The sequence below is a fragment of the Indicator indicator genome, chromosome 2 (assembly GCF_027791375.1).
Source record: "Indicator indicator isolate 239-I01 chromosome 2, UM_Iind_1.1, whole genome shotgun sequence".
In the NCBI taxonomy this organism is placed as follows: domain Eukaryota; kingdom Metazoa; phylum Chordata; class Aves; order Piciformes; family Indicatoridae; genus Indicator; species Indicator indicator.
In genome coordinates, this window is record NC_072011.1 from 23,507,965 (window position 1) to 23,524,180 (window position 16,216).

Here is a 16,216-nt window from a genome sequence, read left to right on the forward strand (position 1 = left end):
TTATTTGCCTTATGACAATGACAAACCATACTGAGCCCTTCAACAAGGGCAACTAGCTAGTCACAGTTATGTTGGTAAGTACTTAAGGAGTACCCCACATTGTGCTAAGCACTGTACAAATACAAAGCAGATAATGGGTCCTATCTCAATGACAAAACAGGACCCAGTTTATACTACAAAGATAGTATAAAGGCCAGGCAGGGACATGACACATACCAGAACTGTGCCAGTTCAGGGTGTAAAACATTCACATCCCCCTCACTGAACACTTTTATAAGCTAACAGAAGGTAGTTTTTCTCAGCTTCACTTCTGTCTGCTGTGACAGGACAGAAAAAAAAAAAAAAAAAAAAGCCACCACAGGCAGAAACCTCCTTCCCTCAGCCTGGCCAGGAAAGCTCTGCCAGCAGAGCTGCACACACATTTGCTGTAGTAGAGACAAGGGCTTGCTAAAACAGATGAAACCACATAATTAAGTCTTAAAGAGACCATCTTGGTTCCTCAGTGCTTTAACTGGCAGCTGGAAAGGAGCTGATACACTTCAACAAGGACTAGTTTAAAGGAGAGAGGAAGACAGAAGAGGAAAGGGAAAGCAGAGCAAGACAAAGGAAAGTAGAGAAATGAAAGCTAGAGAGAATATGTAAGATGGGCTTAGGCCTGCTTGTGGTCCTATAAACTTTGCATTTTCTGTCCACCACAGGGCTCATGCACAAAGATCAGAACCAGGTCCAATCCATAATGTTACATTTTTTCCCACAAATGTTTTGCTGTCAGCCTTTGTGCTAACATGAGTAGGGAAAAAAAGAGATAAAGAAGAACTTTTGCTAGTTAGCAACAGCAGAAACATTCTTTTCTGTCAATTCATCTCTCACAGAGCAGCACCAGTTTCCGAATGTTCTTTGAGCTAGAGACCAGCTGCTAGCTGTATGTGGCAGGATCAACCACTATGGGCATGAGCTTTGTATCTTCCAGCAAGATAGCAGCACCATTTGAGAAGGAAAGCCCATGCAGAGTCATCTTGCAGCAGCAGCCACCCTTATTCCCTGTTGGCTGTCTTTCAGCCCTTCTACCTGGATCACGTTTAAGAGGGTGACTCACTTCCTTGTGTGCATCTAGGATTACTTGTGAAGAAGGGTCATCCAGGCCAGCCAATGACTGCGCAGAAATCATTCCTTCTTTGCCAGAAAGCATTCCCAGCAAATAGAGGGAAATATAAACAAAATCCAGATCAGATTTTTAAGTCATCCAGTGCTACTGACAGTACAAAGACCAGCTATCGATATTTAGCTTGTTCTACTGAAACCACACAAGGCAGCAATCTTCCTTGATTTTATTTTACAGTAGAACATTAATTGTTCCTTCATTACTAATGGGGAATTGAATTACATTGAGCCAAGTTACACATAATTAAAGGGAATCACAAATTCTTAGTAAGTCAGTCTCATTTTTAAAATTATTTTTTAAACACAATCTATTACCATTTTATCACAGCTATTTATCCTCTTTGTATATCGCTCTTGAACATGAAATGACATGTAAAATGAAACATTAAAGCAGTTTACATGTTTACTGAGAAACATGCCATTTTCTCTTATGTCATCATAGTTACCTGCAGCAGAGAATGTACATGTTCATTAAATGAGTAATTATTGAGGTTACATTATTAGATCTAGCATTTCCAATATATGAATGCCAAAGATATTTGAGAGAAAGAGATCAGTCACCTCTACTTCACATCCTCTTCAGTAATAATGATTCAAACCTCCTAGTGACAACATAAAAAGCAGAACAGACAGGTCCTCTCAGTTTCACAGTAAAGCATGCTGGCTGCCACCAGGGAGGTAAAACATATTGTAAAAGCATTCCTATGACCTTCACCAGCCACCGAGGGGATGCTGCAGACAAGTTTCTGGCTGCTCAGAGCAGTGCTGGGAAAAGCCCTAGCTGCCACTTAGATCATCTGCCACCTCAAAAAACACCCAAACACCCCAAAAAGATATAGGAAGCAGTACATCTTGATTTTCCATCATATTCTTCTGATCTTCCAGTGTCACTTACACAAAGGTCAGAGCTGCTTTCTTAAATTTCTTTTCTAACCAGCAGATTACTATTTTTACCATCTAATAAGACGCTCAGTAAACAGGTCAGTACAGCTGCAAATTCTCCTTTGCTTTTTTCTTGGGAAGGGGGAAAATATTTAACAGGTTGGGCACTTGAACCATTCATAGTGTTCAAGTACATTCCTAGGGAACTCATGGTAACCATCTACTTAAGCTCAATTACAAACAACACAAGGAGTAAGTACTACACTTTATCATGACCAGCACAGAGCAAAAAGCATGTCAAGTGCTGCTCTATCAGGAAGCCGATACATGGGAACTCAATGTGGGAAACAATTCAGAAAGAAAAAAGGTCATTGTAAAAAGTAAACAACTATGTCAACAAATGATCTTGCCAATTTCCAGTTTAAGGCCATAGTCTTTGTTTACAGAAGTATTTTTATTAAAATGTGATACATTTTTTCCATCCTCCTTCCACTGACATGGAGGAATTATAGGACAGTATAAACACTAGCCATACTGTGACAGATGCATTTTACTTGAGTATGCTCTAGCAATACGGATAAGCAAAAAAATAAATTAAAAGTAAAATAAAGTAATAAAAATAAAAACCAAAGGAGGAAAAATCCTTATACACCAAACTAAATATCACTACTAGTGTTTAAAAATAAAATAACTACAAGCAAATAAAGAGCTATTTAAACCTCCAGACTAACAAGGAAAAAAGTAAGACTCATGACCAAGATATGCTGGAAAGTCTGATTCCACTAGATGACAGATATAAGTTTAAGGAGCAGCAAAGCTGAAAAGCCAAAGATAGCTCAATCCACAGAATACCTGACATACTTGACTGACAACACAACAGAAAGAGGAAAAATGTAAAAGCAAATATTAGACATAGCAAAGCAGCAGAACAAACACAAGGCATCAGCAACTCTCTATGGGTCTTCTCCCCAGTGTACCTATTAATGTATTTACATAAACTTGTGTTATAATTTGTTTAATGTAACAGTACTAAGCTCAGTTTGCAATTAAGCTTCATTATGTGTCATTACCAGCAGGGACAGTTAGGACCATACTTCCCATCACTGTCAGCTATTACTACTGTAAGACTGGAACGTTATCTTTTCTAGTTTTGTTGGGAGGGTTTTGTAATTTTTTTTCTTTTTTTTAAGTTGATTGGTCAGAGGGGGGTTGGTTGTTGGTTGCTTGGTTTTGTGTGTGGCTTTTTTTAAGCCAGCTAAATTCAGATTGTAACTTGATTCCTAGAATAAATAAACAAAAATTATTTGGTTTATGCTATAAATTAGACTTAATATATCTCATAACCTATTTTAGAAGGAAATGTTTCATTTCCTGCACCTTGGTTAATTCATATTCTGTTTGATCTCTTCTCAGAAGGAGAGATTAAGTTATCCAGGTAGGAAAATGACTGAAAATGTCATCTTTTAAGTCCAGTTCATACAAACATTACTTCTTTTCCAGTCAGGGTATTCCTCAGGTTAGGGCGAAGTTTTTATGAGCTTTGCCTATCTTTGAGTGAAGTTACATTTTACAGTTTAATTCAGCAGTGGGAAACAGCATGATAAATTAAACTGAGGAGTATTTTACCAGCATTCAATTACTTCCTTGCTTATGCCACAAAAACTGAACTACAAAACCAGCTACAGACTATGTACCACCTTGGAAAAGGTGAACACAACTCTGTGATACTGTGAAATGAGAGGGTGTAATAGTAAAAGGGGGAGGAGGGGGGAGGTGAGGAAACAGGGTCAGAAAGTACAATTAAGGAAAAGTAAAGAAAACATGGCAGAAAAAAAAAAAATGAAGTGTACTTGTAGGGTCTAAAGTGGGACACAAGACTCTTGAATCCTTAACATGCCTATCAAGTTTTCCAGAAACCTTCTAGAGTTGCAGGCAGGAGCATCCAGCCTCTACACTACACAGCTGAAGCATCACAAGTCTGTATAACAGATTTTGAAGTCCTAGGCCTGCTGATAAGCCATGCAAATAGATACAGATTGAAACTATTTAAAAGCTTGTAAAATGTCAAAACTAGGGTAGATTGCACAATCTTTGTTCATTCCCCTTTTACTTATGTGTAACAAATAACACATGGTTAATGGAGCAGTAAGGTATCCTGTGGACCTGAATTCAACTTTTAGCCAAGAGTTCCCCTGTGACTAATCAGAAGCATTTAAATCACAGTTTTACAGGCAATCACTAGCTATGTGCCAGATTAAGAAACTTCCTTATGTCACTGAGCTCAATCTTTGCTGACACAGGAATCACACCTTCAAGTCCTTTCTTGATACTGATCAAGCCCCATCTGAAAACCGAATAGTTATTTTATATAATTATAAAAAAAACAATTTGGGTTGGAAGGAACCTTTAAAGTTCATCTAGTTCAACCTCCCACCATGGTCAGGGACATCTTTAACCAGAGCAGGTTGCTCAGAGCCCTGTCCAACACAGCCTTGAACATTTTGAGGAATGGGGCATCTACCACCTCTCTGAGCAACCTGTTCAAGCGCTTCACCACCCTCATTGTAAAAAAAAAAAAAAAAAAAATCTTACTTCTATCTAGCTTAAATCTACTCTCATTAAGATCATTACTTCAGTTTTTGATGGTTTGCTTGAGTTTGTAGAAGAGATGAACTCTTTCAGCTTTGTCATAAAACTCAAGAGTATCTCTTCTTTACATGAAGATATTACAGACATGTTAAATCCTCTGAATGATCTAAAAATCTCAGGCTGGACATTCAAAATTAGTAGCTACTTATGATATTTGCCTTTATTTGCAGTGGTTGTAAATATAGAAGATAATACTCTTGCCTTGCAGAAAGGTGTTCTGAAAATACATACATTGATACTTACAAATTGTTAAGTATTAATTGAAAAGGAAAGACAGAGATAAAACAATAGGAAAAAGTATTAAAACCCTCACAATTGTATAGGTTTTAAAGATCATACATTAACTATCCATATACATAGGTGCCTTAATTGGTGGGCATATGCTGAAATCCTCTAATAGTTTTTATTCTCTATAATTTTAACAATATCCTTACTATACAAACCATCATAGGCATATCACACTGCTAAACTAAAAAGCTCTTCAGTGAGCCCTGAGGCTTGGCTGAGCACCCTTATTGATCTTAAGAATTTTCAATGTGCTTGTGCCTTCCTTTCAAGAGATATGTGCAAATAAGATGCACTTTGTTCTAGCACAGTTCAAATGAAGAGCATAAACAATGTAATGGACTGTGGACAGAGCAAGAATGTGTAACTCACTGAACAAGTGCCCCAAACAGATATGGATCCCTCAGAGCATACCCTAGATACTCACTGTTTCACTCATCTACCTGTTCTCTGATGAGACAAAGGAGAGGCACTGCTCTCCTAGACAACAGGAAGACTCTGCTCTCTTTCTAGACACTTTGTAAAATCTTATTCCATCACTTTAAACCAAGTTCAGTGATTTTGAGTACATTATGCAATTGTAATTCTAGGATTTCTGTATTCCAAACTAATTTATAAGAGGCTCAGCTGATTACTTTTTATTTCTCTGTTTAAATGATGGGCAACTACAATACAATTAATGTGGAAGGATAAGTAAAATTCTTGAAGTGAATTTTGCAATTCCATACAGAATTCCTCAGTTACCATTTTCCTTTCTGCTGTGTAAATCAGATTACATTTACCTAGCCTCTAAAGATCTGTCTACCCTGCTAAGCAGCTGAATCAGTCCAGTTCACAGAAAAGGAATTTTAAACAATACAAATTATTTGGTAAATATTAAAACTTCACCAGCAATTTGAACATGCCAGTCTTCATAAATCTGTACCTTGTCATGGCAAAGTAGCCATGCTCAAGTTTGAATCGGATGTGTAGTAGATGGGGGTAGGTCTTTTCAAACAAATCTAATCATTAACATGGCTTTCATAGCTCCAGGTGGTTTAATGAGCCATGAAGTTACAGAATTACTTCAAATCCAATGAGTATCTAAACATTTCCTGTGGCAGGGAAATCCAGAAGTTAAGTAGAGTCTGTCTGAAGACAAAGTATAAAAGGAAAAGACACTTTATAAAATATACCCCGGGTATACAAGTACAAATGCTTAAATCATTTTTACATATTTAATACAATATCCATAACATGCACAAACAAGGCACATTCAAGTATCGCTGCCACTTCTGCACTCATGCCAAGGAGAATCTTTACAAACAGACTTTCCTTTCTCACCACGTTTTCACTCCTTACCTGATCCTGACCTGCCTAACCCTCCTCTCGCAGGACTGTCTTTCCTCTTGGCAGCAGTCAAAAGCTGAGTGTAAAAGCAGCCAGCTAGGCATATCTACTCCTCCCCTAAAGGCCAAACTAGGCAAGAATGCATTGGGTGCAAGATATTAGCTTTCCACCAAAACAAAACATGGTCCAAAGTGAATCAGCCAAGGCTGTAAATCTTGTGCTGCCCAGTGTCCTGCTGTGCAGGAAGGGAAGGAAGGTAAAAGTTTCTTAGGTTGCTGACCAAGGACTTTGGAATGGCAGCACTTCAGAGGCAACCATTCATTGCTATAGCACTGTCATTGCCTTATTTAAAAAGAAAACCAAAACAACAAACACACAACCCCTTTTTTCTGTCTACTTTCAGGATTTCACATGCACTCCCCTTTTCATTAACAGGGTGCAAACTAGCAGCTATCGCGCTTGTCGGACTATACTGGCTACAAAAAACGTGAGTGTTCTCTGATGATGGCCCAGGTTCCTTCACACGTTCAAACTATAGAGGAATTTCCCACAGCCACCATATTCCTGGGCAAAGTGTCTAGTTTCACTATCATCAGAAAAGCATACAACGCAGGCTTTAAATAACATTCCAAATCAAACACCACTTCCTTTCTCATTCCAAAACAAGATCCTCAGTAAGCTTGAAGTCAGTGGAGAATTAAAACAAGAAACGTACTGCACGAGAGCCAAGGAAAATTCAAAATGAGAAAGTAATTAGACAAAATGTCACAGTCAAGACTCAAGCAGCAACACCAGGTGGCTTCCACTGGAAGTTTGGAGAGTATTTTGAGTAAGCAAAGCCAACCCAGCAGCAGTGAGAGTTAGCACACACCGACTAAGGTTCAAAAATCTACTGTAATGCATGCAGAAAACTGTGTAAACTATATAAAGTAAGAAAGACCAAAACCCAAACAGACACCATCATGCAAATAATTGTATTTTAATATATTAACAAATAGTATCTTTGAATTTTTCTTAAATAAGACATGCAGTATCAAATGTTTAGTTGTGTGGGGAAAAAAGAACAAACAGTATGGTATTTTATCTGTTTTCATTACACATTTTGACACATTTTGCTAAGGGTATTCTACATGACAAAAAGTAAAGCACATTTCATAGAATGGCTTAGGTTGGAAGGGACCTCAGAGATCATCTCTGAGGGCATGGGCAGGGATGCTTTTCAACCAGACTCGGTTGCCCAAGGCCTCATCTAATCCAGCCTTAAGCACCTCAAGGGAGAGGACATCCACAACCATTCCGGGCAACCAGTTCCAAAGCCTTATCACCCTCATGCTGAAGATCATCTTCTTAAGATCCAGTCTAAACCTACTCTCCCTCAGCTTAAAACCATTCCCTACAGTCCTGTTGCTAAGCATCTTTATGAAAAGTCCTTCTCCAGCCTTCCTGCAAGCTCCCTTCAGGTATTGGAAGGCAGTTATAAAGTGCCCCTGGAGACTTCTGTTTTTCAGGCTCAACAACCTCAGTTCCCTTAAGCCTGTCCTCATAGAACAGGTGCTCCAGCCCTTTGATCATCCTTGAGACCCTCCTCTGGACTCTCTCCAGTAGTCCTATGTCCTTCTTATGATAGGGACACCAGATCTGGAAGCAGTATTCCATGTGGTGTCTCACAAGAGCAGAGTAAAGGGGAAAAAAATCACCTCTCTTGACCTGCTGGTCATACTCTTCTTGATGCAACCTAGGATACAGTTTGCCTTCTGAGCTGCATGAGGGCACTGCCAGCTCAAGTTGAGCTTCTCATAAATCAACACCCCTTAAGTCTTTTTCATCAGGGCTACTCTCAACCCACTCTGCACCAAGTCTGGATTTGTGCCTGGGGTTGGCCTAACCCAGATGCAGGACCTTGCACTTCGACTTGTTTAACCTCACGCAATTGTCACTGGCCCACTTCTCAAGTCTGTCAAGATCCTTCTGGATGGCATCCTTTGCTTCAAGTGAGTCCACTGCACTGCATAGCTTGGTGTCATCAGCAAACTTGCTGAGGGTGCACTCAATGCCACTGTCCATGTTGCTGACACAGGTGTTAAACAGCACTGGACCCAAGACTGGGTCCAGTTTCCTGAGGAACTCTGGTTGTCATTGGTTTCCACCTGGATATCAAGCAATTGATAACAGCTCTTTGAGTATGACCATGTAGCCAGTTGCTTATCCACTGATAATATTTAACCAATATTGCTCTAAACAGTGAATCAAAAAAAGAAAAAAAAAAAGCAAAGTTGTAGTTTTAACTCAACATTACCTTGGAAAAACGAGCATTTATCCATTTTGTAAAGGTCTTTTTCTGTACATCATTGTGTTCATCTGAAAAAAACAAAAAAGAAAACAGCAAGTGAAATTGTGTTCTTGCTAATCCTAGATTGCTCAGAACAGGTCATATTAAACACTGTTCTGACTCAGCAGGAGAATTTTTTGCCTAATCTGTAAAGCTGTGTGAACCTCTACAAGACTGTAGTACTTGCACAGTCACACAAGCACTTTAACTTTATTAGCAAGCACAGCAGCTCTTTTACACTACACTCAGCCACACATCACCTCTTGTGCAGAATAGTGATGTATTAACAGGCTTCCCATTTGTGGAAAAGCAGTCTATGAAACCATGGGCTTTTATTCAAAAGATTTTGCCAACACCTTTTTGCCTGGATGCATGACTCCGAAATATGCTGAGGTCTTGTTTCAAGCTTCCGATGCAGATGGCACAGAAACCGCAGTAGCAAAAGTGTTGGAATAACCCTTGAAGCACTTGCATCCTTACCCGCTCTCAGCCTAGTTTCACACCTGGGCCTGGGTTAGGAACCATGTTAGCAATCAAGTCACAGTTGAGTTCAGTTCAAGTGTGGGAAGATCTCAGCAGCCTTTCCTTTCAGATACTCCTGCTGGTGTAGCACCAAAGCACCACCACCCTAGCATTCAGGAGGCATCCAGAAGAACCCAGCAAGACAAGCAGGAAGCACAGGCAAGCACCTATAGGTCAAACCAGAGGGAGGAGCAGCAGCACTTAGCTGTGTAGAGAGAAGAGATCTTTACAGCCTAAGGAAGCCATTTGGGAGTCACCAGCAATTTTATAGAGGCTGTCCCACCTCTAGCACAGCTCTGCCTATATCACAGGACACCTCCTTGGTAAATTACACTAAGCAGTATTAAAGGCAAGACTGTCTCTCATCACCTGCACTTAAATGTCAATGAATTACCTGCTGACAATAGACCAGGGAAAGGAAGTTGATTCACCGTGAATTTTCAAGGGCTGCTTGCTGCAGCCAAGATGAAGTCTTTTTGAACTGTGTCCAGTTCTGGAGCCCCTATTACAAGAGGGATATGGACATGCTGGAACATGTCCAGAAAACGGCGACCAGGATGAGCAAAGGGCTGGAGCACCTCTCCTATGAGGACAGATTGAAAGAGTTGGGGCTGTTCAGTCTGGAGAAGAGAAGGCTCCAAGGTGACCTTCTTGTGGCCTTCCAGTATCTGAAGGGGGCCTACAAGAAAGCTGGGGAGGGACTTTTTAGGCTATCAGGTAGTGACAGGACTAAGGGGAATGGAATAAAGTTGGAAGTGGGGAGATTCAGGCTGGACGTGAGGAAGAAGTTCTTCACCATGAGAGTGGTGAGAGCCTGGAATGGGTTGTCCAGGGAGGTGGTTGAGGCCCCATCCCTGGAGGTGTTTAAGGCCAGGCTGGATGAGGCTCTGGCCAGCCTGATCTAGTGTGAGGTGTCCCTGCCCATGGCAGGGGGTTGGGACTAGATGATCCTTGTGGTCCCTTCCAACCCTGACTGATTCTATGATTCTATAAAGACTCCAAAAGCTGCTTGACAGAGCAGACCCAAGATATGCTTGAAGCACCCACAGCACACTGTTGCCTGGGACGCTCTTTTGCAGAACCTCCTGGTGACAGTTGGCACCCACTTTTCCAAGCATTTTACCAGAGCATAAGCATACCACCATGGTGCTCAGACCATCTGTCCCTGTACTAGGTTGAATCCATTAAAAAAATAAAAAAAATTGATTGAAACTCTATCATTCCACTCCTTGAAATCATGACAAAGAAAGACTATACAGTCTGAAGAGGGGGAGAATATGATTAAAGGGTACCACTTAAAAAGATCACAAGCCTCAGACTGCAGCAATTGAGGCTTATCCAATACAGTTTTACCTACAACCTCCAGATGTTTATTAAAAGTAAAAAAAGCAAATTGAAATCACAGAATGCTACTAGAAGTTTGCTTTGGTAGGTCACCTCAAAACTTCTTGTTTCTGGCCCAACATGCATATGAAACTGATGTCATTCATCTTCGCTATACCAAGCCATAAAGCTATTACATATAGGCTACTGGAGCAGTGGGCCACGTGGCCAGGTGTTTTTTTACCTAATAGATATGAATAAGAAATAGTGGTTGTGGCTCAGTCTGGACGAGGGAAGAAGTCACACTGGTAAGAAATGAGATAACATGACTGTTAAGAGACTTAAGCTTTATGAAAACATTCCTATGAATTTAAAAATAAAACCTCAGTTCCGGCCTCCTTTTAGGCTACAGCTGAAAAAAAACTGCTTAGGGCACGCCAAAGAATGTGCAACTGATGTAATGTGACAGCCAGCAGCCACTGCCTCTCCTCTTTGCCATCTAAAGCTGATCCAACACAGCCTGCTGCTCAGTTGCACTTAAGAGCTCAACCAGAAATCAAAAGATAGCCCACTGCAGAAAAAGATCTAAGATATCCACAGTATATGCATGGCAGGCCAGGCATAAAACAGCTCGTTGAAATTCATGCTGATCTGGGGAAATATGAATACTTAAGACCTCATTAACCCTTCTCTGTTCCCTCAGGGAAACAGAGCACCTTGCCATCAAAGTCAGGTAGGATCTACCAGCAGGATACTTGATGCCAAGTACTCATCTCACAAGAAACTGACAACGTCAAGATTTAAACTTCAATATACTACATATATTTACCCCATTTTTGTCCTTCAAGTTGTGGGGATTTTTTAGGTGACTGGAACAGACTAGATTATTAACTGCCACTCTTGGACCCAAAAGCTATGTGTGTACACAACTCAGTCCCAGACTCTGTCCAACTCTTGATAATGTTTTGCATTTACATTAATTGCAAATACTATCTGCATTGAGTATAATTAAACACCCCTCTCTCTCTTTAAATATCATCCAGCAACCTTTATGCCTTTTCTGCCAACATCCTGAAGTATATACTGCTGTAGCACAACATTTCACTAAGGCTTGGTCTGCTTTTTCCTTCCATAGCTTCCGTGAGAAATCAACATTAATCCCAAAGATCCAGGTCTAATGTCTTTAGCACGCTTACTCCTTAAGATGCTAAAGGTAAAGTATGACAAGAGGCCAAAAACTGTTGTATTGATTATGTAAAAGTGTAACAAGTTATGAAAAGTGTCATGGATTTAGGTGTGCTAGGAGGTCTACACATCCCACCCCAACCCAGCAGACAACATATAGCCCATAGGTAGTTGGGTGTGGACCAGACTGTCTCTCACATGCAGATGCTGACTGGTGATCCATCAGGCAACAAGGAAGCTACCTATTTGATTTTCTAAAAAAATTTAATCTATTCTTTAGGCCTTTTCTTCTTCCAGCCATTGATTTTCACACAACCTGCAGCTATTTAGTTAGCTTTATGACATGAAAATTTCATTATATTTTCCAACAGTTAATCCAAATTGCACGAGTTTTGCAGGGTTAAAAACAAAACAACACAACAAAAGCAAAGCCAAAACCACTGAAAAATAAGACCTTATAGCAGCCTTCCAATACTTGAAGGGGGCCTGCAAGAAAACTGGGGAGGGACATTTTACAAAGGCATGTAGCAATAGGACAGGGGGCAATGTTTTTAAGCTAGAGAAGGGTAGATCTAGATTGGACATTAGAAGGACATTATTTACTATGAGGGTGGTGGAACACCAGAACAGATTGCACAGGAAGGTGGTGGAAGCCCCACCCCTGGAGACATTCAAGGACAGGCTTGATGGGGCTCTGAGTAACCCCATCTAGTTGAGGATGTCCCATCTTACTGCAGGGTGGCTGGACCCCTAGAGCAGGCCCCTTCCAATCCAGTGCATTCTGTGATTATAAGGATAATCAGAGTATCCTACTTTCCTCTTTAAAACAGATTAATCAGATTTCAAAAACTGTATGCTGCTAACACTTTAAAAATACATAAAAGCTATTTAAATGCTTCTGCAACCAAGTTAACTAAATACCTCCCAATACAGACCAGCAGCATGCAAACCAGAGTTATTTAAAAGCAAATGGAATTTATAACTTCACAGAATGTATATACTGGACTGCTAGGAAAGACTTAAGACATACATAACATTGCAACTTCAGCTGCTGAGCTGTGCGAAGTCAAGGTTTTCTGGATTTGATTGCCTCAAATCTCTAATGGTACTTAGATATCTAATCTTAAGGCTAAAAGGTAGCACAGATACAATTGTATTTCATCCATGGAAGGCTTTTTTTGGTTGTTTGTTTTGGTTTTGTGTTTTTTGGATTTTGTGGGGTGTTTTTATTAACTTTCCAGTGTCAACTAACATTAAGAAAATAAAACAGTAGAAGTATATTTAAAAGGTCATAACATTATCTTTGTCACTTGGAACAATATTTCTAGACCCTAAAAAGAACAGTGAACATATACAGCTTATATAGCTTTTGTAATTTCTTAATGGTCATACTCACTGCAGTATAAATAAAAGTCTTCTAGCAATTTCATATGAATGCCTCAAACTAGCTTACCAGCATTAAGCAAGCTTCAGTACCTATGTGAATCCACCAGTCTTTGCATTACTCCCAAGAAGTTTATCAGAACTTTGCATTGAAGTGTTTTCACAGAAAGTACAGCATGACAGACGTCAGGAGGCACCAGTCGAGGCTGCTTGTCTAGCCCAATGCTCCTGGTCAAAGAAGGTTGTCTAGGACCATGGTCCAGTCATATTTTGAACATCTGGAAGGACAGACTCCACAATCTGTCTGGGCAATCCATGCCAGCATTATAAACAGAACTTCCTGTGTTTCAGTTTGCTCCCATTATCACTTGTCCTTTCTCTAGGCACTGTTCAGTAGTATCCCCCTGATCCTGAGCCTTCTCCAGGATAAATAGAGACAGGTGTCTCAGACTTACCTCACAGGAGGGATACTCCAGCACCTTCATCATCTTAATGGCCCTCACCCCAGTATGTTCACATGTCTATTGTGCTGGGGAGCCCAGAACTGAAGCAAGTACTCCAGGTATAGCCTCAGTAGCACTGTCCATAAACATGCAGCATGCTCATTGCAAATAAAAGGAATGAAAGAGAAAGAAAGCAAGCTCCTGTTTCACAAACTTGCCAGCATCTGAAGCTCAAGTCACTCAATGGAAAGCTGCTCACTAATAATTTCTGTAAGCACTGGGTTCAAATTTTGTTGCTGAGATCAGCATGCAACAGTTTGAGTTGAGGAATACTTTTTATTTGGGCTTGCTTTCCCTCTTCTGTCTTCCAAAAGTTGCCTACCCAGCGATTATAAGTGTAACATGACGTGATGTAACTGGTTTGAGAAGAATTTCAATTAACAGACTACATAACACATTCTTCTGTGGCCAAGATATAACCATAGACTAACACATTCAATAGGATGATCAAATAATTTAAATTCCAAATATTCCTTATCACAAATCACACCAAATATTCTCACTTCCGTACTTAAAATACTCCACTAAGTCCACTCTAGAAACTATCACTGTGCATTAACCTGCTCTTAGCTTTTACATGACTCACCCAAAGCGTGTAAAGTGTTTTGTACAGTCCTACTGAGGAAGATAAGTCCATTTCTTGAGATTAATTTAATATTCCATTCCCCAGGCATGTTCCTTCAGTGTCCAAGGAAGAGAAATACTACACCTTTGGGAAAGGGGGAACCTTTGTGCAGAAAAAATGCGATGCTAAGCACAGCACTCTATCCATGAAGAAATACCTATTTTTCTCTAGAGATAAAAAGAAACAGTCATAAAGGTGCCTTATCCAATTCAGGTATTTAGTGAGACACCTTAATGGGGAAAGAATATAAAAGAAATCAGAGTAAAGTATTGTGGATGTTCATTTCTTACTGCTTCTGGGAAGAATAAGAATTTTCTTTTGTTGTTTGATTAGAACAACAGTAAGCCGAAGCATTGCTAATCCTATGTCCTCATTAAAATCACATCTCCTTCCCTGGCTTAGTCATTAATTATGCCACAAAGTCAAGCCCCTTCCCTGATTAACATCTCTGAAAGTACATAAATTGTTTTTGACAACTGCTGGATAAATACCTGGAATTTGTTAAAATAGATATTTATGCAATTAAGCAAGGCACTGATCGCTATCAGTGTGAGAGCACAGAATATTTCCCACTTGAGTACAGAAAGGTCCTTCAAGATACAGCAATTCAAACAGCATGAGCAGAACTGGGGAAGATACAAGAACAGAGCAGTTAAAAAGGAGATCAAAGTTCAAAGCCTGTCAAGCCTTTAGCAGAACCTCAGACAAGGGATTTCAACAGACAATTGTTTAGGCAAAGGATTACACATCCCAGTCCCTCTGCTTTTATTATTTGATGACTAGCATCTAGGAGGATGGAGCCTGTACAAATGTGGAGACTGAGTACTGTCATTCTAACACATCAAATGCCTTTGTGAGGACATGTAAAATTCTGGACACACCACCTCTACCTTCCTAGAAACTGGCTGTACTAAAACAAAGAACACTTAATGAAAGCAGATAATTACAAGTCAGATTATTACTGCTATCTCTAGCAAAAACTCCAGTGGATCCACTCATACTCACAGGTATGATCCTGACCCATGTGCATTTTCAGAAAAGGTTTTTGTATGCCTTCCAGTGCTAAGGAGGCAAGCACCATGCAGGCCCAAGATTCAAAGTCCTTGCCCAGCGGGCAGCTGCCCAGCTGAAGCAGCTTTAGAGCTTTAAGTCCCCAACTTTCTGTTTCAGTCTCTGCCAAAGGTTAGTGTCCTTGCAAGCAGAGCAGACAGCGTCTGTGCCTCAGTGAGGGTGGAGTTTGCAGTCTGATTATTTCTAGCCTGAATGGCAAAATTAATGACAACCACCAGCAAAAGCAAGACAAATGAAGTCACCAGTACAAATTGGCTAAGAAAGCAGAGATAAAAATGTGGAATTGAGTCCATACACATAATCTGTGGCTGAAGAAATCTCTAAAATGCAAACCACTGAGAAGCACCACTGAAGATGTGCTAATGAAGTATAAGAACATGGCATCTAGCTGTGGACACCACAGCAACTACCACTCTAGGCTAAACCAAGAACAGCCATATTACCATAGTAACCTACTCCCCTGAGCAACAACCACTAAATCCAACAGGAATTGCAAATCCAAGCACCCATGTTGAAGAGATGTAAGTAGCACAGACCAGCATCAGACCAATTTCAACACTGAAACAGTCAACACAGAAGATGTAGCAAGAGACTATTGTGGTTACCGTGTTCAAGAGCTTTTAAAATCAGACCTGTGATACAACGTTGTCCTAATTAGATAGCAATGTTTTTTCAACTCAGATGCTTAGGAATTTACCCTCATATAGAAGGACCTTGTATCTTTGAACAACTTGTAAAATGAAAGCTAGCTTGTAACACAGTAAAGAAACATTATGAGGCTTAGTCTGAAAAAAAAAAAAAAGGTTTTACCACCAATGTGTGTTAAGTCAGCACATAAACTATTGAGTTTTGCTGGTACAACTGCTTGGCTTGGCAGATGAAAAAATGCACATGGCCATCATTAATAACAACACCCACACTGGCATAACCACAGCTGTGTCAAAGATGAACTGCTGGCTTCATTCACTT

General features: G+C 40.1%; 1 protein-coding gene across 1 annotated transcript in view; it reads right to left on the reverse strand.

Annotated features, from left to right (window-relative positions):
- Window positions 1–16,216, reverse strand: part of UTRN (utrophin) — a 354,493-nt gene that overhangs the window by 325,304 nt on the left and 12,973 nt on the right. The window contains exon 2 of the mRNA XM_054393282.1: window positions 8,603–8,664. Coding sequence (XP_054249257.1) covers window positions 8,603–8,664 — 62 coding nt within the window. The remainder of the gene's footprint in view (window positions 1–8,602; window positions 8,665–16,216) is intronic.